The sequence below is a fragment of the Empidonax traillii genome, unplaced genomic scaffold (genome assembly GCF_003031625.1).
Source record: "Empidonax traillii isolate 1590-97213 ecotype Southwest subspecies unplaced genomic scaffold, ASM303162v1 scaffold278:size663781, whole genome shotgun sequence".
NCBI lineage: Eukaryota > Metazoa > Chordata > Aves > Passeriformes > Tyrannidae > Empidonax > Empidonax traillii.
In genome coordinates, this window is record NW_020955471.1 from 511963 (window position 1) to 537239 (window position 25277).

The window sequence follows — 25277 nt, forward strand, 5'->3', positions numbered from 1 at the left end:
AAGTTACTAGTCATGTTCACTATTATTGTCTTTTAGTAACAGAGAAAACATGCAGGCTGCAGCCATGCTCAGGCAGAGCTTCTGCATGCCTCCTGCTGCACCATGGGCCGGTTCTGGCACTGGCAGCAGGGAGAGAGAATATGGCTGAAAAGAGACAAGAGATAGGAGAAACCTAGGAAAGAGAGGAGGCTGATGACACAGATGGTGAGGAATAAAAGAGCTGGATTTGTTGTTTTTCAAGCTTGCCCCACTGTCAAGTTTTCCCAAGCATATGTCACTGGCCCCTTCCAGTATTGCTTACTGTGAAAAAAGACATATGGAAAATTACTCATCTTTGAGAACCAGGCTGCCCTCACCAGGCATGTGGTGATTTTTCGAAAACACAATCTCAAGCAAAAATATCTGCAAGGTTTCCTGTCTGCAAAGTGAATTCTTAAGATTGACATTTTGTGCTACTCCAATGGATCCAGAAAGTCGTCTTTTTTTTGTCTTTTACTACTACAGAAGTAGTTCTCGATGAGTTTAAATTTCAAATAGCTCATTCTGCAGAAGCCAGAGTACTACATGGAAAGTTATAATGCCAGGGAACAGCAGAGCTGTTTTCTGTGTGACAGAAACTCCTAGTGGTTACAAGCACTGCAGATGTGCATCTCCCTCACATTAATTTGTTCTAACTCAGGCCTACAAATGTGAAACGTTGTGATTTATCAATTGTTCATGACCACAGCATTTTGCTGTTGTCGCTGGGGTTAGGACCTCCATCAGGTCACACAAAGAGCTGTCTTTCATGGGAGGATGTAGCACACCAGCCATGCAGCCCCAGAGCTGTTTGGGGCAGCGAGCAGCTCCGGCTGGCAGTTCCCAACAGCCACCATGCCATCTGCGGGAGCTGTCACAGACCTGCCCTGCACACAAACCCAAAAACCTGAGACCAGTGGGGTTTGTTTCTCCCCTCTCCCCTCATCCCAACATCCAAGGCCACCTAACAGCAAGGGCAGTATAAAAACTGAGAGCACTAAGAATTAATCATTTACACATTTTTAACACTGTACTGTGGTTAATCTGCGCTTCCTTTTCAATGCTGTTACATGAAGAAAAGAGCCAGAAAGTATCTCAGAGAGGTAGTGATATTTTCTTTACCTTTCAGGTCTTTTAAATTAGGTCAGTTTACAAAGAAGAACTCGGCTGTTTAGCACTTTTTATATGACAATCTCAAAGCAATCGATATTCAATTAATTCACAACCTTGCTTTGATTTTGGATTTGTTATTTCTATTTTCACTGTAGACACCAAGGGAGAGAAAAGTTCAATCATCTGCCAAATACCACACAATTCAGCAGCAGCAGAAGCAAAACCAAGGACTCAGCATGCTGGATGTACCCTTGGCAGCTTCCTTGAGCTGAACAAGCAAAACCTGAGTTGAGGCAATGCACGCAGTCCCGGGAGGATTGCAGCTCACGTCTGAGGCCTTCAGAGAGCGCACACAGAGGACCAATTTGCCCACTTTCACACAAGGTTTTGCAAACATCATCACACCTTACCTTTGCTACCCTTGTGTGTGGGAATATATAACATGACTAAAAGGGGCCAGCTGGAAAAGAGACAATTAATACCCTCTTTCACACACTAGTTGTTTCTAGCTCTCCAGTAGATGAGTTAAGCAGAACATAACATCCTTAAGAATGGCCCTACAAGCTCTGGCCCTACGAAGCCAAGTTAGAAAGAGGCTTCTAAAAGGACAGAGGAGTTGTATTTCTGAGCATGGGTTAAACAAACCCAAACTGTACTACTACCACCACCTCTTCTCTGTGAACATGTTGAGGTGAGGGTTTTAATCAAGAACCTATTAAGGGCAGGAGAGGAAAACATACATTTCAGCAGCTTGAACTCACCTCTTGAGTTTCTCCTGATGTTTAAAATAGACAGGGGGAGCTTCCCTGTTGCACCCTCTGTTGCATATGAGCTCCAGATGTGTGCATGCTATTTCCAGAGTCAGAGGATACAGATGTCGTTAAATATGCTGGTGATCTGCTCCAGTCTATTGAAATTTTTTTTATCTGAAATCAACACTCAAAAAAAGCATTTGAAGACTCAGCAAGAAGAGGGGAAACAACTGCAATGAAAGTTGTAGTTCCCGTATTACCAAAACAAGGTGCAGGGCACAGATCAAACCCAGTATTGTGAGCCCTACGTCCTGACAATTAATTCGGGAGATCTTGCAGGACCTCTGCAAAAAGTAAAAAATATTCCAACATGGTGTTTTCTTCTCAAATGGTAGTAGGGTTATGAAGTAGTTTTTTATGACCCATTCAGGCTTCTTTTTACAACAGCCTATTTATACACTCCAATTCAGTCACAGCTTCCACTGCACTGATTACTAGAGTGCTCATTTCCTCATTCTGACTTGCACACACATTTCTTTTCTCAATTTTTATTCTCTCCCTGTTAGATCTATTAGCCTTGCGTTACCGCCACCCTGTTGCTTAGCCTCTCCTAAGTTTCTTTTCTAGGGGCACTTGTCTCATTGACAACTAAGTAATCAACAGTTCAGTTACTGTACTTTAATAAAATAAACATTTTAAGAAAAGCTTTCAATTTTTTTTCATTTTTAAACGCATGAAGAATAGATTCAACACAGTATTTGGGCAGTGGTTCAGTATCACTCAAGTTAAACATCCTCTTTCACTCCAAACAGACCATGAAAATAAGACTTCTTAACACTCACTATTCTTTCTACAGTGCCATTTACTTACTATGTCAGTGAGTGCCCAAAGGGCACTGATCTTTTTGCTTACAGCATATATTATTAAAGTCACTGACCTGTAAATCATTTGAAGACTGAAATCCAATTTAATGTTTTCCCAGTTACACTAGACAGAAGTTGTGCAGCAAACTTTTTACCAGGGCTTCTAAATTCACAACACACTTAGTCCAAAACTCCTGAAGTTAATATTTTTGCACTTGGATCGTTAATGTTTGCTAAAACCCGAAACATTCTTCAGCTGACTAAAAGCTTCACATCCTTAGAACGTAAAATCTAAATATAAATGTGGTGGGCGTATGTGGATCTTTTCTCTCTGAGGAGGCTCTGTTACGAATTTCCAATGTTTTACGCCATCACCAAGCCTCTGCTAAGCCGTGACACCTGTTCAGAATTTTCAGCTTCTTAACCCCTTATTACACTTCCTACCATCCCCAGCAGAAGTGCAGAAGGTGGAAAAGAGTTCCATTGTCCTAGACTTGCTGTATTAATTCTCAATGGCTCCTTGGTGTCTTTTATATTAATACTCACTTTAAGGACAACTAACTAAATGGATGAACTTGCTTCTCTCATAACAGATGCCAAGTAGACACTCTGGTTATCAAGCAGATCCTGGAAAGAAAACCTACAAATTCCATAGGAGGAACACTAAAAACTGCTGACAGTAAATATTGATAATAATAAATGGTCTATACCAAAACAAACACGCACTACTGCTTTTAAGTAACATTATGCTAAATGCATTCTTATCATTCATATTAATAATGGTTCACTATTCTTAGGTTTGATATATTTAGCAAACATTGGCAGTGCACAATGCTAGTGATGAAAAATTCTTTTAGTATCAGTATGTAGCCACTCTTTCTACCATTTCTGCAAAAATTAAACCATGAGCATATCTCCTAGTTAAAAGTCAAAATACTCTGTTGAGACAAAACGCCTCCATAAGAAAACCTGTTTCCAAAGCTCTTTTTCATTACAAACCATATGTATAAATCAGATTAATCACAATATGAATTTTGACTTATTTATTCACACAAATTAATCCAAATTTGTTTTAGACCCAAAATATCTGATATTATAAGGATACTAGTAAATTTTTCCAGGTACTAGAGAATCTTGTATAAATGTATCTGTTCAAGTGCTTCTCTGTCAACATCCTTTTCCATATACACATCGTAGTTTAGCTGCATCTCTTCGACCCATTGGCTGAGCTGTACATCTGTCTGAAACAATGAAAACAGATCCTTGAATTAACACCATGTTGAGAAACAGCAGGACTTTCAAGGTCAGTACAACATTAAGAAGGCAAGACATAATATGAGAGATTAGTCATTCCAAATTATGCAGCAATGATAAATTCATTTCTGGAAATGACATTTTAACTTATATAGGAGAGAGCAAAGACAATTTTAAAAAACTATCTCAGTCAATAGTCTATGTATTTTGTTATCATATTACAACTGCCTCTCTATATGCATTTGTATAAGCCTCAAACATCCTGACCAGAGGACAACATTTTGACAGAAGTGCTGAGGGAGCAGCTAACAGTACCATAGAAGAATCACAAGCATTTTCTTGTTTTACACCCAGGAAGTATTGCATTAAGGCTACAAAGGACTTCTCAGCTGCTGCGTGACTATGGCTTGCTCTACGAAAAGGTCAAATCACACCACTGCTGCTCCTGGGGCTGAGGATCTATTTCACACATCAGCATACAGGCAACAAGTGATTCAATTTCTTTAAAACTTACTACTGTGGTGAGCAAGTCACTTTATAAATAACCTTGTCATGGATGGTCAGTGTTTTCTTTCCTAACTGAAGCCAGACCTCATAATTTGTCTAGGTATCACACACATAACCTACCAATAACCAATGGCAGAGTGGACAGAGAGCAGAGGCTGGTCCATCAGAAGCAGTTACTACTCAGAGAACAGCAGTAGCACAGGACATTCAACATCTCTGGAAGATGCACTGTCCTTGTCTGTTTCTAACTGCAATTTAAAGCTGATGTTACTGATTCAAGACCCCTGATGGTAATCACTTGGCTAGTTGGGAGACCACATCTCTGTCTAATCTGTACTTCCAACAGCTCATACTGCCATATTATGAGTAATTCTCTATGCTGACAGCAGGTCAGAAAACAGAGTATCCTCAGGGATCGTCCTTCTTTAATATGTCCCTTTCTCCCACTGGCTTAACAAAACAGTTTGTCGTGTTTCAAGGCAATGTGCAAATGTAGAACTAGAGACAAGGTTCTGCCTCTAGAAGTCTCTAAGTACATCTGTATTTCTGAAGATCTACCTCTATACCTGGAAGAAGTCTGATGGCAGTGTGCCCAGGTGGCCAGGAAAGCCTATGGCATCCTAGCCTGTATCAGAAATAGCATGGCCAGCAGGACCAGGGAAGTGATTGTCCCTCTGTACTGAGCACTGGTGAGGCTGCACCTTGAGTGCTGTGACCAGTTCTGGGCCACTCACTACAAGAAAATAATTGAGGTGCTGGATTGTGTCCAGAGAAGGACAATGGAGCTGGTGAAGGGTCTGAAGCACAAGTCCTGTGAGGTTTTTAGCCTGGAGAAAAGGAGGCTCGGGACTGACCTTATTGCTACCTGAAAAGAGGGAACTTACCTGGAGCTTTGAAAGCGATTCTTGAAGACTTGGAACTGTCACTAGTAAGGATCCTCTTTTCCTTACATTACAAGCAATAAATTCCCAAGCTCTGAAACATATTTAAAATTAGGTCACCAATTTTTAGGGGAAAACCCCCCACATTTGATATACAATGAATCTGACACAGTTTATTGGGTAGAGGTAGACTAAGCTTAAAGACTTGCCATACATGCTTATCAGTCATTATTAATATCTAAGTAAATATCTTTGCATGAACAAAATCAAGCTTTTTAAAAACACAGGGAATATATGGTCTTAGAGTGCCAGATTTTGTAGCTTTTTAACTCTGATACATACGTGTATGCCATTTGGTATTGTCAACACCTTTGCTTTGAACTAGGATTAAACATTGACATTTGGCCCCTTTAAACTTTTGGGTTTGAAGAAAATCCAGTCTCTAAGCACAGTATTCTACTAAGCTTCACAACAAGCTGCTCTTTACATAAATACCTTGCAGTCGCGACAAAGTACTTCTCTTAAGACATTAGTAATCAGAATATTTAAATATAGCCCCCAGCATTCCTTTTTTCTGATTTTGCAAGTCAGATCATTTCTAACAGCACAGCAATTCAGACTAAAAAGAATTTAATTTCAAGCACTCTTCAAATGTAATTTGTCTTCACGCTACTAATGCAACACTAAACCACTATCTCCAAGTTACAACAGAATCAAATGAATTCTCAATCATGTGCCTGAAAATGGATCTCCTTACATTTTAAAACACCCACTGCCCTTCACCCATCCACTCTGTGCCTCTCTAGTTGACATTATCACCTGGTATCCAGGGCAGTAGGAAAAGCCTTAGCTGAAACTGGTAAAGAATGTCAGACTTAGCTAGGACAATGGAGACACAGGTACTCCTTTTTGACTGCCCATTTTAAAGGAAGAGTAACTTTGGATGATTAAGTCATTTACATGTTAAACTGATGCTGCTGGATTAGCAAAAGCTTATCTGTGAGCATCTTGTACCTGAAAGAAAAGCTTAGCCCCATGTTGGTTTGCTACCACATGCTTATGAAGATATATTAGAAATATTAATAAACATGCATTGCTGTGCCTCTATATTAAAGCTCTAACATCTACTAGTCAAGTGACCTGTCTTCTTCTGAAGATTAAGCTTTATGCTGATACACTAATTTCAGATCCTTTAGCAGCAAGATACTAGTTTAACAGATCAGTGCAAAAATTCAGGGCAAGGTCTGGGTAAACAAAGCAGCAGTGTTTAATGGATTTAAACAATAAACAACTGCCATTACACCTTAGCAGTGTAACTACCAAGTGTAGGCAGTTGAAAACAATTACCTGACGTAATTTATGTGTGTGACTTCAAAAAGCACAACCTTAAGGTTTTCCATAACTCATAAGGTTACGCACACATTGCCAAAGAAATAGATAACTTGTCTGGACACAGAGCTTACCTGGCCTGTTCCTGTCTGTCAAGAAAATATTCAAAGACATTATTCATTACAACAACATCAGCCTTCTGAAGAAGCGAAGCCTGAGTACAGATGTCTGCATGAACCACCTGAAGGAGAAGATTTTCACAAGGCAAAAATTAAGAGACAAATACAGCCTTCATGTACTCATGAAGCCTGTTAGGGTAATACAGCACCTGCTACCACCATTTTGAACCAGTCATAAAAACGGGCATTTCACTGGCTTCACAGTAGATAAAACTGAAGTAAATAACCAGAATAACCTTTTTAAAAAAATTATCCAATTAAAACACTTAATCCATTATGTAAAGTGAAATAAAGTACATCTGAATTTTGGTCTGGAACTCTGTGTGCCACGTGATGGCTGTTACATTTCCCTTACCTATATTTTATGACAAATGTTCACCAATTTCAGGAAAGTAGCTAGCTAGTTGAAGCTATTTTTAGGATATTAAAAGGCATCTCAGAGGGTCAGTGGGTTACTGAAAGATTATAGGTAGAAAAGACACTATAGACCCAGACCTGACAGCTGAATTCTCACAACACATGTTGAGACTGGGAATGCTGGAAAGTCAGGATGCTCAGTGTCACTGGAGGACAGCAAACACTTTACCTTACTAAACAACTACCTCTCCAGTCAGCATAGGAGGAGCTGTTTTGATTTCATCTACCTTCACCTAACAAAAAGGATATTAGCACATCATGTAATTTTTCAAAACAAGTGAGACAGGAGAATATGGATGCTCATTAACATTCTGACAAGAAGCATTTGACTTCCCCTTAAAGACAAAGAAATATATCAATCTGATTCAATGACCCTGATCCTTGTGGGTCACTTTCAACTCAGGATATTCTATTATTCTGCATCCCAAATCCAAGGAGAAATATAAATAAGAACAACTTTTGAAGGGATAAGTAGTAATCAGCATGGATTCACTATAGGTAAACCATGCTTGACCAAACTGATTGTGTTCTATGATGAAACAACTACCTGGAGGGGAGAGCAGTGGCTATTGTCTGCCTCAAATCCAGCAAAGTTTTTGTCACAACGTCCTCAGAGGCAAACTCAGGCTGTGTGGACTGGATGAGTGGACAGTGAGGAGGATTCGGAATTGTCTGAACAGCAGAACCCACAGGGTTATAATCAGTGGCACAGGGTCTAGCTGGAGGCCTGTCACTACTGGTGTCCACCAAGGTTCAGTACTGGCCCCAGTACTGTTTATCTCATTCATATGAGAGGCAGATGCCTCCTCAGCAAGTTCACTGAGGACACAAAACTGGAGGAGTGATCAATACCCCAGAGGGCTGTGCAGCCCTTCAGAAGGACCTCGACAGGTTGGAGAGATGGGCAAAGAGGAGTGGATTAGAATTCAGCGAAGGCAAATGCAGGATCCTGCACCTGGGGAAGAATAACCCCGGTCACCAGCACAGGCTAGGGGCTGAACCGCTGGGAAGCAGCTCTGCAGAGAAGGACCTGGGGGTCCTGGTGGACAGCAAGGTGTCCATAAGCCAGCAATGAGTCATATGGACAAGAAGATCAATGATATCCTGGGGTGCAGCAGGAAGAGCACTGCCAGCAGGTTGAGGGAGGTGATCCTGCCCCTCTACTCAGCCCTGGTGAGGCCACATCTGGAGCGGTGTGTTCTGTTCCAGGCTCGACAGAACAAGAGTTCCTAAAGCAGGTCCAGTGCAGGGCTACAGAGATGATTAAGGGACTGGAATGTCTCTCTTACAAGGAAAGCCTGAGGGAGTTGTGCCTGTTCAGCATCAAGGAGAGACAACTGAGAGGGGACCCCATCAGTGACTGTAAGTACCTGCAGGGAGGGTGTGAAGAGGATGGAGCCAGGCTCCTCCCGGTGGTGCCAAGCAATAGGACAAGAGGCAACCTGCTAGAAACTGATGTACACGAGTTCCACCTGAACATGAGGAATAACTTCTTTACTGTGTGGGTGACTGAGCACAGGAACAGATTGTCCAGAGAGGTTGTGGAGTCTCCCTCACTTGAGATATTCAAGAACCATCTGGATGAAATCCTGTGCCATGTGCTCTGGGATGACCTCACCTGAGCAAGCAGTTGGACCAGACTATGCACTGTGGTCCCTTCCAACCTGAATCATTCTGCGATTCTGCGATAAGAGGCAGAAAGTCAATCTGAATATCGCATTCCACAAATTTGTTTTGAAAGTGCATCCCTATATGTTGAAAATTGACAGAAAATCTGAATAACCGTTTTCTTTCCTGTGTGACCTATTACTAGGTTGGGCTGGGAATACACTAATCTGATGGATTCAACTTTCACATTTTGTCAAATCCTACTGATATTGGACAGAAAAGCTGAATGTTAGTATAGATTTTTATCAAAACACCTGTTGAAAAATGTTTTGCCCACTTAACAATATCAATACTTGTTCTGAGGGTAAATTATGGATTTCTCCTCCTAACAAACTCTCTTTACTATCTTATCCTTAAAGGGAAAAAAATAGAAACCCACTGCATTTCTGTACAAAAACCCCCACCTGAGCAGCAGTCCTTTAATCTATACAGTGAGTGGTGAATGTTCTACCAGTGGACTTCTTGCAGCACAAGAAGTCATGATTAGCACTAAATTTTCTTAATGCTCTACTAATGGCATTTCTAATAATTTAAGCCATAATTCAGAGAGCTGTTTAAACTACTGGGAAACTTTTAATGTTATGTTGATGTTTCCTTGACTTGAATGATACTTAACTTAAAATTACTCTGCATTTCCAGAGTAGGTGACCAAGTTGACCAAAGTCACCTAAGCACCTCATTCTCCACAAACACATCCTCATTCCTGTTGGGGAATGTGGGACCACATAAGCATGTGTGGCTGCACCATGAGCCAGGCCACGTACTGCTCTAGTCAAAACCCCAGTATTGCTGGGTTCTTTTTCAGCTGGACCAGTTCCCTGATCTGCTCGGCTGTGTGCTGGCACAACAGAGGAACCAGCAACTGATTTTAAAACTGCCCTTGATGTGTATTCCTCCATGGAATACACATCAAGTCTTTCATGATTACAGGCAATTTCTGAATTGAGGTCTCAAGTTTCCTAAGATCTGCTGAACTGTTTACTTTCCTCAAAGTATTTAAATGTTTGCTCAAACGGCAAGAGATGCTGAGCAACCTTCTATGTACTTTAACAAACCAAGTGTTGACCAATGAAATACAAGGTTCACTCAGAGATTTAGCCACTAAAGATATCATTTCACTTTGCTTTGTCCTTTGAGAACATAGTCTTATAAAAATATCTTGAAAACAACAATTGCTATTTAAGAAGGGTCTCCTAAAAGTTTTTCGAATTTGTGTCATGAATTATTATCAGCAATGGGATTCTCAGTGTTCTTCAAGGTGGTATGTATCTCTGGAGAGGATTCATTTGGGGGTGAAATAAAAATCTAAGATTGAAATGTTCAAAGCAGTGTGATAACAGGAGTCACATGACCAAATTAATCTAATGAGACTCAAATAGCTTAGTCCTCAGGCACTGCTTTGAAAACGTATTATCTTCTTATCTTTATGCTCCAAAATGAATACTTCAGCAGAATTACAAGGTATGAAGGAAAACCAAGAAAAGTTTATAATGAATATACAAGGCTGAAAAGTATGCTTATAGGTCTCTAGTGTCACTGAATTAACTTGACAGAGTTCCTAACTGTACTTTCAGTTTCATCACAATAAGGTGTTATGAACATAAAACATACGCAAAAGCCAAAGGTTCTAGATCAACTGTCAGCAACTGGGATTGAACTGAGCAACCTAATGATACTGCTTACCCTGTGTTAAATATTTTACATTTATTATTTATTTATGGTTTAAAATTCTTTAATTCCCAAGAAATTACTATACTCAGCAATTTTTATGAATTCTTTCAAGAGCACATGCATAGAAAACTGGATTAAAGCCAGTATTATACCCAGCATATTCTACTTACCAACTTTTGCTGGTAACAAAATAACTGGTATTCTCCAGAAAGGAATTTTTTTCCTCATTAAAATATTAGTTGTTATTCCCATAATGGGACTAGGGAAATGGTTCCCCGTAATAGTATCCCACTGTTTGAAACCCATTTTGTTTGTGGAAGGTACATATACACTGACATTCTATGAAAGGCAACACCAATAGCTCTACGTCCTTTAGGTGTCCTGAGGTGCAAATGTGCAAATCCTACAAACATTTTTCTGCTAACAACAGCAAATCACAGATGTTTAATCGTGTATTAGTAACAGAAATTCTTTATACACTTGGTTTGTGTAGAAGTGAGTGGCAATAATGTCATTGATTTCACTGGGAGAAACAGATATATCTGTTTTGTGCGAGTCGATGGGTAAGTCCATTCAGGAAAAAGGCTAAGTGATTCATATTTTGATCATTTCCCTCTTCTTCTCTGCTATGAGATTCTTTTTCCCTAATGCAAAGCCTTTGTTTCAGACCAGAACAAGCAAAGGCAGAAACTTCTAAGAATGCTGATTTACCAGCCACTCACATAAACAGAATACCTAGTACATGGTGGTTAAAAGTACATAAACTAAAATATTATATTTACTTACCTTTATTCTGTCGATGAACTCATATTTTGTAATCATAATTTCTTGCAACTGGCAAAAGTCTGCATTCATTTCTACTCCATACAGCTGGGATGCTGAGCTATAAAGATAACCCTACATCAGGAAAAGGAAATTTAGTAACTGCGATGCCTTTAAAACAAGTTCAAAATTTTCAATTAAAAATAAAAGAATAAAACATAAGTTAAGATTAAAAAAACAGGAAGTTGAGAAATGTCTTTCAGTGGACGTGATGTATTTTTCAGAGCTAAGCCCCTGATTTGGCAATTCCCACTTACATCTCTTAAATTTTAGTAAGAGATCCAGAATGACACATCAAAATAATAAAAAGAAGAGGAAAGTTCCAACTTCAATTGCAAAACAGTTGGAAAATAATCTAAGGAGGAAAAAAGTTGTACAAAACAAGTTATAAAAATAGTGCAAAAGGAAAAGAATGCACAATTTTGTTTCTTGGGAGAAAGGAAGAAGAAAATAGCACAAAAAAAGGAAAAAAACCCATGAGACATGACATATAGTCGAAGTGTCTGAAAATAGTGGACAATGTACATGGGGTATTTTGAAACCAAGTCTTTGTCAGCACCTCTAAGTCACTGTATTACTAACATTTTCAGATGCTTCATAGAGGTGTGTATGGGGGAAAAAAAGCTAAATTATGCCTTAATAACAAGCCCCCAGAAATAGCTTCGTTTTTGGATTGAGATTTTGGAAAGTTATTGGAGATGTTAGGGAAAGAAAAGTACAAATACTTGAGCATACAGGGCCCTAACGAAGACTCTGCTTTAAGTGCCACTGTCTCCACTGAACATAATAATTACACTTTGCCAACAATGGCAAAGACAAGCAAACAATGCTGAAGATACAGAGAATCTGAGATACCCATATACTACAACTTAATTATTAATGTTTTCTGAAACCACTTAAGTCAGAGAGTAGAAAAGCAATATGTGAAGGTGAAGTCATCCCTCCTCCATGGAAAGAATAAAGGAGAACTCTTTTTTAAAAGAGTGCTTAATTTGAGAATATCTTCTACTATAACAATACAAGCATTTAAGTATTTCAAAACAAATTCAGCCTAGCAAAAGTGCTACCATTTAAGGACCCAATGCTGCAAATATTTACAAATGGGAGTAACTTTCCTCATTTGAGTAGTGCCAAAATTAGATTATTCAGATGAGTAGAACTACATGCTCAAGTGTTTCCAAGATTGAGCCCTAAACAGCCATTGACTTTTGTAAGAAAGTAATAATGTGTGTTTTGCATTGCTGTTGGCCATATGTTGCACCAGCCATGCCAAAAGCAATCAAAATTGCACTCAAGTTTCTCGATGAAGTATTTTATGTGCATTTTTAAAACACAGAGCAGGACAATATGTTTTTGCAGACAAGTTCATATCAAAGTCTTCCTTTGTATAATTTAACAGTTTGTCAGCTTCATAAAGGAATTTAACATAACTAATCTATATATAGGCATGGTCAAGATATTAGAGGACAAACTTACTTATGAAAGAGACACCAGGAACTAGCAAAAGAGCAGCATGTGTGACAGCAATATGCTATTCTGTTGGACAACAGACTTTTCCTCTCCATAAGCAAGATCATTTGTATTCCCTCTTGTGAGGAACACAGGAAGAACTGAAATTGCTAGTAAACAGCACTTTATACTATTCAGAGAGTCAGATCAGAGGTGCCTCTCAGAATGACCCATCCAAGATGGAGTAAAAGAGTAGGCATCAGAGAAGAGGGAAAATATTTGTCACAGTAATAAAATATGAATTCCTATGCTGGAAGTTACCGCAAATAGCACTGCACCAAGCCTGGAGCCAACGTCAACCACTACCTTTCCTGTCAGGTCAGGCAGTACATGTTGATAAAGAAACTTCAGTTCCATGAGGGAAAAGGAATGCGAAATAAACTCTGGGAAATAAGAACAGAACAAAAGTGTTGGGTGGGCAGTACTAACTACTGTGTTATTAACCAATGCAATAATAACCTGGGGAGTTATCATCACTGAAAACCTGCATGGTTTCCTGTCTGAACTAGTGCTGAGGACCCTTGAACACCAGGGTTTGCAGATCACAGATAGCCTGTCAAGTAATCTGTCCCAAGTCTGGGGATTCCTTGCCTTATATGGAAAATTTTGAAATCCTTCATGAAACTGAATTACCTTTTTCTGCAAGTGACATATATTAAAGAATACAAAACAAATTAACTTGGAAATGCTTAACTGAAAAAGGAAACATGGTACCTAAGGCACAACACAATTCATGCAAAATTTTTTATGAGCATACTAATAGCTTTAAATTTCAGCTCCAAGGTTTTAAGGAACAGAAGGTTCTTCATATAAACCATTCCTTCAATGCCTGTGCTATACTGGCAACAGCACTGATCTGTACCACACCACATACAAGCTTTAAGACAGATGGTGCTTTCTCCTGTTTTTCAGCACGCGAGGCTGAGGTTACAGCATGGACTCCTACAGTATTGTCTTCCTCTCGCATCTTCCTTTCCAGTGGTACATAGCCCTGCCTCTTACATGTGCAGCTTTTGTGGGCAACCAGCTCACTCACACACTCCAAATTAATTCCACTTACGTGTGCAGGAGTCTCCTTCCACTGGTTACGGGAAGTAATTCTGGCCTCTGTACTGCACCAGTCTGGACAAAGCCCTCCATCAGCCGGATGTTGTGTTGTCCAGCTGACTCACTGCACAAACCAGTTTAGTTAAACTGAACTTGTTTCTCATGTTCCCAAAAGAGCACTTACCTAAAGATGCAGTTTTGTATGAGCCACACTCTGTGCAGTAGCTCCTACTCATTTTCCCTTCCTCACACAATGAATCAACAACATCATCATCATAAAGGAATGCATCAACATGAATCATGGGCAGTGGATGCTGGTGTATCTGAGAAGAAGAACACAATCTTAGAAAGGCATAATCAAGTCTCTTAATTTCACTTACACTGTCACATGGTTTAACTGCCCCACCATCCTACCCTTCCTAAAATCCCCAAGATCCATGTTTTCCCCTATGCAAAAGTTACAAATCAAAATTAAAGAAATCCTGCCTGTAAACGGGATCATCAAATTCCACGGAAATAACCAGGAAGTGGAATTCAACAGAGGAAAGCAAGCTGGTTTTGACAGCTGAGTAGGGGACCTGATGTGAGTTTTGTTTCCTTAGTGCTTACTTGGCTACAGAGGAGGTACAGAGTAAAGGAAGCTTTTTCTCTTCCTCTTTAATGAGGAGAATATAACTTAAATTTAGGAAAAAGGGCAACTTTGCTTCTCAGCCTCAACTGACTATTCTCATCTTCATGCCTTATGCCTCAATCTAGAAACATTACTGATTAACATGGGTGTCACTTTCAATCAAAAGTATACCAGTTGGGATGCTTGCCTTCTCATCACTTCAAGGGGTATAATCTTCATCCTCTACTCCTCTTTCCTCCCTTTTCCAGGCTTGCTGTGTGTGGTCAATCCAGTTTTTCCACTGAAGAGCCACACATCACTTTTCTGGGAAATGCACTAACTTTCCTTGTGTTCTGACAGCTCAAGTAGAAAAGGTGCTCTTCCCTCCCACAGGACTCACAGCCCACCTCTTTCTGAGCCATGAGAATCTGAAAAGAGCTGGAAATTATCCTGGGCTGCCCACATTAAGGCAACAGTAAACACTGGCCCTGCATTTCTGTTTTCTTTAAGGAGACTGTTGGAGTTTATTATGGAGCTAGCATTAGAGAATCACTGTGACAGGTGCCATACCACACAGAATGAAAGCTATGCCAAATAAGTTATGATCAAAGTATTAAGAGCTATGAAGCAACTTTCTTGGAGTCAGGCAAACATGCAGAAACAGACCTGAGAACCAAACTGAGATTTCCTATTCCTCAGTCCAGTGCTCATTCTCTATTATTAACAACTACTAAAAATGAAATCAGAATAAATTATGTGATTCAGAAAAGCAAACTATAACAATGAGCTTACTTTCTGAACAGCTTGATGTTCTGAAGTAAACATTGCCTCGATGGGTAAACGATTCCGCAAATCTTCAGCAATATTTTTGAGCACAACATCATTGTTACTCACCACAAGCTCATCAAAGTCATCTATAAATCAAGACAAACAAAAACAGCTGCAAAATCATATGTAGATCATGTGGACTAAGTGATGACCAGTACAATACAGTTGCAAGGCATAAACAACACCAGATGGGCAAGGTTTTTTATTCTAATGCATTTTTCAGCCTTTGTTAGCTTTTCCAGCCAATGAGATTTTTGGATTGTAATAACTTTGCCACTTAAAATAAACTTAGTGCTTTTCTGATATCTCATATTATTTTCATATTTATAAACTCATAACTTACATATGATGGTCTGGGCTGCCACCAAAGTGATACTGTTTTGGCTTAAGATATAAAAACATCAAAGATGTTTTTGAACTATTGGAGAAATTATAAAACTCATAGTTGCCTGAATGCGGGCTTTTTTTTTTTTTTTTTAATATACAAGTTTCTTTTTATACATACGATCTTTCTAATAAAGTACTTAAAAAAAATCAGGGATAATGCAAGTTCAAAGTTCAACTCACAATACATTTTACATGACTTAAACTATCAAAATATTTCAAATGGGAAAGAATACAGGAGTGGATGTAAACCACTACATTTTTGCAAAGCCACATTGTAAATTTTTGCAATTTTTCTAGAATATCCCTGCATTACTTCAACAAAATCTTTTCAAGACATCTAGAAAAAAGATCAAGAAGGAAACCTTGTGAACTCACTAATCCTTTCTTCCTCCAAGGTTGAATTAATAATAAGTGTCACTGCTTCTGAAAACCATTCTTTAAAAAATTCTTGTTAATGCTGGAGACTCCACAACCCCCCTTAGCAATCCATTCTAGTGCTTGACTACCTTTACTATTAGAAAGGAATACTTTTCTTAATAACTGATCTAGATTTCCTCTGCCACTATTTAAACCCAGGACTCCCTGCACTACTAGCAATGAAAAAAGAAAAGTTTGTTCCTCTCCATTATATAGCAACTATTTACTTCTCTGAAGATGTATCATGTGTCACATCAGTCTTCTTTTCTAAGAAGAAACAAGATTCACCTATCCAGACCTTTCCTGCATTTTTTTCTAGGAGTGTGATCATTCTCAACACTTGCCTTTGGATCTTCTGGACTCTCTCATCCTTTAGGACCTGCAGTATTGAGAACCAGACACTTCAGCTAAAGGTTTATTTGCAAGAACCAGACTTTTCACATCTTGCAGTCAATATCCTGCTTACACACTCCAGTTTTAAAGTTAAGAGTATGAAGTTCCTAACTGGCAGTCAGCACGAGATCTGCTGTACACCTGTACTCTGTTTCTTTTCTGTTACGTTTTCCTCAAAAGAAGGACTAGATAAAATTTCTTTCTGTCTGGACATCTCACTGCTCTGAGGATGCTGAACTGGTTCTAAACTAAGGCACATCTCAGGTCAAAACTGCATACCTATAAAAGAAACAAAAAACCACAACAAAAAGCAATCACAAATCTAATCCTGAAAAAATACACCAAACCCATCTATTAATTCTTGTCTAAGAACAGACATGTATGTCCTCTCTTTCCCACCCCTACTGGTTTGTTTCTTGTTCTACTTAGACTGCCATCATGTTGGGCAGTGAATGTGCTTTTTACATACACCTCCATCACTCACAATAAGAAAATCTGACTGCTTTTACATGTTTTAAAAAAAGATAATGTTTTCTAGCATTGCTGTTCCAGGGGGAAACACTAGTATAGAAAAGTTTGATGGCAAGCAGGTTCAGAATAAATCTAAAGGACATGCTACGAGTTTCCCTGTATTGATATATTTCATCTTTCCTGTGTATCACAGGAAATGCTAAAAATAGTAAAAAAATTTAAGGCTAGTATAGGAAAGAGAGACCAGCCAAGCTTTTAACTGTGAAATGCTTCTGAAATGCTTTTTGTTTAAGCACTGGAGTGAGAACAATATCATTAAAGAAACCCTCACTCATTGGTGTAAGACACTTTCTTAAGAGTGCAAATGTAAATGTTTTTTTCAACATGTCCCAAAATGAACTCCAACAAATAATCCTGAATCCCCCATAGTAAGCACCAGAAACTTTAAATTACCTGTATTCCCTTATATATATATATATTTGGTTTATATTTTCTTTAATGTACAGCAGTAACACTCCAAGGCCGTGATGGGCCATTACCATTGGCAGTTGTTACACAACAGGAAGACAATTCACTGTTCCAAAGCTCTCACAGCTAAGTCCTCCCGAATCTGACCTCCTAAACAGACAGAGACTTCACACTGAGGAAGGGATACAAACCAAACAGGTGCGATGCAGCACCCCCAGCTTGTCAGCATTTCACTTTGAAACCTCTAATGAGCACCCATCCTGTTAAACCCATGGTCATCCAACAACTCACAGATTTGTTATGAACATCCCAGAAGCAGTGAGTGATTTTTCTGATCAGCTCAGGGAAGATTTCTATGGATATGACAAAGCACAGAAAGTAAACCCAGATATCATGGGATGGGAAGGTGGCAAATCTAACCGTAGCTTAACTGGGACTATCAGCACCACAAGACCCCTCAGAGCGCAGAGGCGCCAGTTTTGCTGAGGTGGATAACATCTGAGGAAGCAAGAGCAGAAATTGTGCTACAGACAGAGCAAGAGAGCAGAAAGCTGATATTAGCAGCTGTACAGATCAGTGCCTGTGGGCAATAAGCCCCTACATCTGGTGCTTGCTTTAAAACAATACTATTACTATGCAAGAGAGCTCATCCAGCTGTTATACTGCCTGTTAAGAGTATCAAATTCACATATAGCATTTAATGAAATGCAGAAAGTGTTCCTAGACCACCAGGCCTGCCATATCACACTGGATGAATGCAGAACTTCAGCTCTCTTCCTCCCAGAGCTGGTGCGTCAATAAGATCTGCTCGCTCATGGTCTGTGTGACCTTTCCTGGTCAACATTAGTGGCAGACAGCTCCCCAGACTACTCAGTGTCCCAGCTCTACAGTAGAGAAATACTTTCAGTATTTCTGTAGAGGATACTTTCAGTGGGAGACAGGTAGCACATTCATCTTCCTCAAATCCAGAATACCCCTTCCCTGCCTTGACTTTGGTTTATACAATACCCGTCACAACACTGACCATCGTACATGGGGCCCTCTGAGCTCTTCCTATGAAACAAAGTATGACAAACCCAAGTTCTTGTATGCTCTTTATGACACAGGTCCTGGGGAAAATCTTACAACACGTATGCAGCTCAAAGGAGAAACTGTTGAAACACTGACACTGAAGAACAAATGACAAATGGAAATGCTCCTTTCCAACTTTTCAGTTAATACTGTAAAGCATAACAAGCAGGAACAAAAAAGGAGAAGGAGGTCTGAACACACTCCTTCTGAGACGACACAATGGCAGCTGCAGCAGAAGCTGCATATGCAACACTCCACACTTGCATGCAGTCTATGAGCGAACTCTGATGCAGAGAGTTGCCTTGTTCCTGTCAAAGCAAGAAACAGCAACAGCTACCACAATAACTCATTTACTTTCGCAGTATGTAAATATTTGTAGATTGCCATCAAGTAAGAAAAATGGGTGCCAAATATGAAAATTCGCATCTCTGCCTCTGCTGCTACAGTTTTATCAACTCCACCCTTGTGCTTAACAAATTGTTCACTCTTGAGAATCTCAGTAGCACCTTACAAAGAGTCTTCAAAGAAGAAACAAAAATAGAAAACTATTTTTGATATAATTTTAGTGCCTGTTATAGATACGAAATGGAGATTCTGCAAGCCAATCCCTGTTCATTGAACAGACAACTAACCAGGAAACGAACAGTTCATGAAACACTACAGGATGAATCACAATCATTTGTTTATGGAGGAAGTCTGAGTGCGTAGTGTTTGTATTTTACTTCAAAAACCGGTTCCACTGGATCTATTCAACATGCATTTATAAAATTTAATTAGCACATTGCAAAAAGCCTCATTAACACCCTGATCCTACTCAGCCTTTCTACACAAGCTAAGAGAACATCACAAAGCCTTACACCAGATATAGCACCGCTATATCAACGTCTGAACATCCTGGCACTGCAAAATACATGATTGAAGACAAGTATGATTTCCAAATGACAACAGAAGATTACATGTCATAAGGAAAGAAGAGGATTTAGCAAAGGCAACCATAACAGCAAGCACCTTATGGTCTTCTAGATACATCCTCAGACTCACTGAAGTAAAAAGCAAATATTAACATCCATGTAACTTAATACGAGTTTAATTTAATAATTCAGTGTGTTTTAATAATACTGAACAAGTCAGGGAGGAAGTATCACATCTCTAAAGCTTCACTATCACCTTTTTTGGCTAAACAATTTGAGAAGCAAAATGTGACCTCAGTATACCAAGTACTTCAGGAACTCTAAATACTATTTCTAACCCTACGCATACTCAGCTATCGGTAGAAAGTAATTGTTTTTTTCAATAGAAATAGAACCAGAACTTATTTTATTAGTTCTCTGAGTCTTTTACATTGATTATTTGAAAGAAGCTTTAAAGTTAAATTTTAAACAAGGTAAGTCACAAACCTACTTTATAATCTCTAGTTTTCCCCACCACTATTAAGTTTCAGTGACTAACAACTTAGAAGTACTTGGTATTCTTGAGACCTCTCTCACATCAGTATCATTTGTCACAACAAAACAAATTAATGCCTATTCCCAAAGTTGATGATTCACGGGTAACATCCCATTTTACTTTATCAAAAAGAATAGTGGAATAATGTGACAACGCAATGTTATTTTTATCTCTTCTGAAAGGATATTTTACTTGGATAAATCACTTCTGCCAATTTGGATATGAAGCTCTGTACTAAATTGCTTTTTGACAGGCATACACACAAAAAAATAAATACTCGTCACATTGCAGAATCCCATGTTTTCATTCTTTTTAAATATACTCATTCCGCTTTAGTTTGTCTTGCAGTGACAATAGTAAGGAAATATTAAAAGAGTCAAGTTTTTTCTTATACTATTTTCGCTTTTCGTCTTGTGAAAATGTCATCTGATAACTTTACCTAGCTGGTCTGAGAACATGCTAATGCCTAGATAATAAAGTACATAATAGAAAATGATGTACAAACTCGGTCTGTTCCTAAAAGTATGATGGGAAGTTTCTTCTCTGAATGCAGAACACTACTAAAGCAGCACATCCTCCATAGTCCAGTTAGGTTAATTTTCTCAGATACTTCTCCCTCATTGCCTGTTAAAAGCCTGAACTTAAAGCACTGACTGCCCTCAACTTTCAAGTCACAAGACTAAATTGTATGCCAGCCCCTTGGTTGCTGTACTGGTTTGCTCCCAGTACAAGCTAATCCACAAGAAAAAAAACACGATTTGTACTTAATTATATGCTGTTTCTCCTTAACTTAAATTTGCAATAATTTATTATTCAATTATTATTTTGAGTAATACTTTTGATATTGAATATTTTGAGTACTGTATGAAAAATCAGCAATTCAGACCAGTACATCACTTTAAAATCTTGCCTTTATATTTAGAAGTTTCTAACGAAATGCATAGATTGGAAAAAGTTTGTAAGATTGTTTTATGACACTGTTACATGACCGCAAAAAAAAAAAAAAAAAGTCAAAAGTTAGCATTAGAACAGTCAGTTTAAATCCTGCTGAGAAAATATTTCTTTATCTATTTTATATCCTACAACAGAACACAAAAAGCATACAGGATCTTATCACCTTATCTATGCTTCACTGACATTTGTAACTTTGTAGCAGACAGGCCTTTTTAATCTGCATTAAGGTGCTAAGTACAGCAAAAGCGTTCAGTAGTTGCCAATAAACAGAATGGTTGGGTGACTTCAATCTCAAAACTGAAATTCGGATTCCTGCATTTACTTTCTCTGACTCCCTTTTCTCAGTTCATGTATACAGACGGCTTAATCAATCCTGCTTTCACTGGTTTTCTCCTCCAGCACGCATTTGTGTGAAATGCAACCTCTTCTGCTACTGAAAATTTTTTAAAATTTGGGCAGTGGAGGCGTGAGTGGGAATATGACCATTCCCAAATTCTTACAGAACCTATATATCAAATGCTAGGACCTTACTGAGGGGGATCTTCAGGGGGGTTTCCCCAAGTGGTTTGAATTAGCTCTTGGGCTTCACCCAGGTTTTCTTAGCCAGGACTTCTGGAACATGGTTATTGCAGAAGGATATTAAGGCATTAATCATCCTATTATAATAAAGTTAAGACACCAAAGGTTCCTGTTCTTCTTTCCAACTCTTATTATTTCATTTTCTTTGAGATCTAAGACTAAGTCAAAAGAAAAGCTGGAACACAAGTCACCGTGAAATGACGTACATTTCACTGCAGCATGTGGGAAGAGCTGGCTGATTGTGAAACAGCAAAGCAGTGTTGCTAAGCAGCTGCTTTGAAACAGTCTTCTTCCATCACATATAAAGATTTGGAGTTTCTAAAATTCACAATAATTCAAAAGAGGAAAAAAAAACAAGAAACAGCATGACTGGTTATTTTGTATTCATACAAAAAAAAAAAAAATAGAATCTTGCAAACACATTCCTGTAATTATTAAGGAAAGTTAGTTAGAAATTACTGGGGTGAGAACGTGTTCAACATTCTCTCCATTCAAAATACGTAAGAGTCTATACTTTAGATAAGATAACTCTATTATTAAGGAATTTGTCTTTTCCATGGAAAACTTTCTCAATAACATTCCATGCATTCAGCATGCGAGTCAGAAAACACTAACCAAGTTAAAGGTCTACAAAGATGGTTAAGAGACTGGAGCATCTCTCTTATGAGGAACACTAACCAAGTGAAAGTGATAAATAAGGCTGTCTTTGCCACAACACTAATCCTAAAGGGCAACCACTTTATGCAGAGCTTAACTCTATGGATGCATGTACACTTTAATTGAGAGAGAGGCGTGAGGGAGGAAGAAGAGCCTGACTACAGCTAACACTGGAATCATGCCCAGTCCTCCTCAGTAGAGGTAAAACTCTAAGATCAACATTGTGACAGAAACAGGAACAGGATGCAGCAGAGGAAGGGGGAGGACCCTTTTACCACAGTAAAACTATTCGTCTGTGGAGATACCATTTTTGTTTACATTTATCCTACAATTTTCCATTCAGAATATTATCTCCCCATCCCTATAACCTTTTTTCTTTTGTTCATCAGAGGTTTGTTTCTTTCCTGTATCTGTATTGCCAAAGGCTAGGCTTTTATTTCTGTGTGGCACAGAGACCTAGTAACATTTTAACATCCCCCATGAAACAAGTTTTCTCCCTGCACAGCAAGAACACCATATTCCTAGCTGTATTCAAGCTGCAGCAGCAAAAACGTCTATTGGCTCCTCACTATCCTCAGTCCAACCAGTATTAATTATCACAGCACTATCCAGGCATTATAGTGGGCAGTATAATTATTCAAATGCAACAGTTCTGAGGAGGGGGAAAACACCCCACAGTAAAAGTTACTGTCAAGGATGCAGCCAAAGAAGCAGCTCAGAGAAACAATACAAAAAGAAGCATCATCGAACTATTGAAATGTATTCATTGACAAAGGATTTTGGAAGGTCTACATAAACTCTGCCATTGGCTAAAAATTTTCCTGTGAGGAAAAGCAACATAACAGAATCTAAGCAGAGAAAATAATAAGTACTAGATCCCTACCTGAAACAGTTCAGCATTTTCAAGTCTCAGTAGTAAGTTCCCATGTGCTTTACTGTATTTGTAAAGGAGTCAGAAGATGAGAAAGCCGTATGTGCACACCACCCAAACTAATAACAGTTTATAGGAGCTGTGATGATTTTTGTTAAGTGAAGAAGCAATATGAACAATTGAATATGAAATCCCTTGAGATTTTTATACTGGAGCATATTGAATCTCTAACAAGATTATTTACAGTAAACCAAGCACTGTTTAGCAAGCAAAGCATGCCATTGCATTCAGACAAGGGATCAAAGATGGAGGGATGAAGTACTGCTAACACCAGATTGCTCTAGCATTGTGTCTACACACATAGACATACCTATGTATATATAGATATAGGTGTGTGCACATCCATACACACAGAAAATAACACTGTTTATTTACAAATAACAGTAACTACTTCCTTCAAAATTAAGCCTTCAAGTCTTAGGGAGTCCTATCCCTGCTCTAGTCTTGAAGGCTCACTCACAGACACACAGAAACATCTGGCAATGGCTTTGTTAGGAAAGAACCCCACTGGGTGGGAGGGCAGTGTGCCCATCACGGACGGTAAAAATCCCAACGGATTCCCTTTCTGTAAATCCAGCAGAGGGCCCACTCCGCCTGGAAAGATCTTTCCTTCCTCTCTATGTGAGTGACCGCGGGAGCCGCAAACCACGAGGCAACAGTGAGTTTGCAGTTCCAAGTACCTGGACAATTTCTTGGTGTCACAGCTGGCCTTTGTACCACGGTGCCCACCCGTTTCCTTATGAAGGTGTTTCCTCCTAAAGTGGAAGTCCTGGAGCAAAAGACCTGAACAGGGAGCATAACCCTAGCGCGGCAGGGCATGACTTAGGGAAGTAATGTATCATGGAATGAATTTTTCCAACACATGATCATCAGGATTAACTTTCCCAGCAGGCAATCACTAATAAACAGGACACACACATACTGGATGCTGGAGACTCGATTAAAGGACCGGAGGGGCCTTTGATATTCCTATCTGCAGTGACAAAATGCACCTATACCATGAGACTAAGCAGCATTTAGTCAATTTATTCAGCACGGTGCTTTGTGCCTATATCTTTAGTGTGCTGCCTAAACTGAAGTTTTCCGTGTCATTCTTTGGTTCAGCAGTAGTTTAACAGCTTGTGCACTGACCCACATTTCCCTTCTTCTTCTGCCACAGGATGCCTGATTGCAGCACGTTGGTGAAATTATACCAAGGCACAAACGACAGAGTTACCAGAAAGCTGTGTTAATTTGGGATGACAGCAAGTGGGGAAAGCAGTGTTTGTAAATGAGGTCAAACCGCTACTTCCAAGCCTGTGAAAGGCTGCCGTGAACACGTATGGAGCTGAACAAGCCCAGGCCTGTAGGTGCGGCAGGAGCAGGGTGGCTCCGCACGGCCCGTAACGCCGCGGGGACCGGGGGTCAGTCCGGGCCCGCCCCGCATCGCTCGGCCCCCGGGACCGCTCGGCACGGACCGGAGGGTGCGACCGCGGGCCACAGACTGCCGGGCCTGCTCGAGCGTCGCGGCCCGGCCGGTGCCCGCCGGTGTTCCGCGCGTCCCGGCAGGGCCGGTCCCGGTGCCCCGGCCCGGGGCGCTCCGCCCGCTCCGCCCGCCCCGCCCGGCGCTTACGGGAGTGGCGCATCCAGCGCAGCAGGCGGGGCAGGTCGGACGCGCGCGTGCCCCGCACGGCCGCGAGCACGGCGCGCCGCGCAGCCCCCAGCTCCATGGCCGCGGGGGGGGGGGGGGGGGGGGGGGGGGGAGGGGGCCAAGCACCGCCACTGCGCACGCGCAAGGGCCACACTGCCCGTATAGGTCTTCGCGCATGCTCGGTTTGGCCCGTAGGGCTGCCCCCCACGCGTGCGCCGTGCCCAGCCACTCCCCCCTATCCCCCCTTAAGGCGGCTCCCGGGGGGGCCCGTGGGGCACGGTAGGGACGTTGTCGCGGGGCTACTTTAAAGGGCCCCGGGTGGCGCGCGCCCCGGAAGCGGAAGCGCGCGGGGCCCGCGGGGAGAGGCCAGTGCTGACGTTTCCCTGCCGGCGGCGGCTCCAGCGG

At 40.2% G+C, this 25277-nt stretch overlaps 1 protein-coding gene across 2 annotated transcripts; it reads right to left on the reverse strand.

The window, feature by feature from the left end:
- Positions 1-2576: 2576 nt before the first annotated feature.
- Positions 2577-24952, reverse strand: LOC114060584. 2 transcript variants are annotated; one of them, XM_027890166.1, is made up of 8 exons: positions 24855-24952; positions 15433-15554; positions 14215-14353; positions 13290-13366; positions 11439-11549; positions 6852-6958; positions 5392-5482; positions 2577-3987 (listed from the first exon to the last, which is right to left on the reverse strand). In XM_027890166.1, exons 1-8 carry the CDS (start codon positions 24949-24951, stop codon positions 3871-3873), a joined length of 861 nt encoding a protein of 286 aa, XP_027745967.1. In that variant the 5' UTR covers position 24952; the 3' UTR covers positions 2577-3870. The 2 variants fall into 2 exon arrangements, with proteins under 2 accessions (XP_027745967.1, XP_027745966.1); XM_027890165.1 differs by having other exon boundaries at positions 13245-13366; positions 24855-24951.
- Positions 24953-25277: the final 325 nt, after the last annotated feature.

What these genes read in the sequence shown, in the direction of transcription:
- LOC114060584 (XM_027890165.1), bottom strand. Translation starts at nt 24,951, where the DNA reads ATGGAGCTGGGGGCTGCGCGGCGCGCCGTGCTCGCGGCCGTGCGGGGC. An exon ending in GCGCTGGATGCGCCACTCCC is followed by an intron (nt 15,555 to 24,854) that starts GTAAGCGCCGGG and finishes CTTGATTTATAG; the next exon opens with ATGACTTTGATGAGCTTGTG. An exon ending in AACATCAAGCTGTTCAGAAA is followed by an intron (nt 14,354 to 15,432) that starts GTAAGCTCATTG and finishes TCTTCTTCTCAG; the next exon opens with ATACACCAGCATCCACTGCC.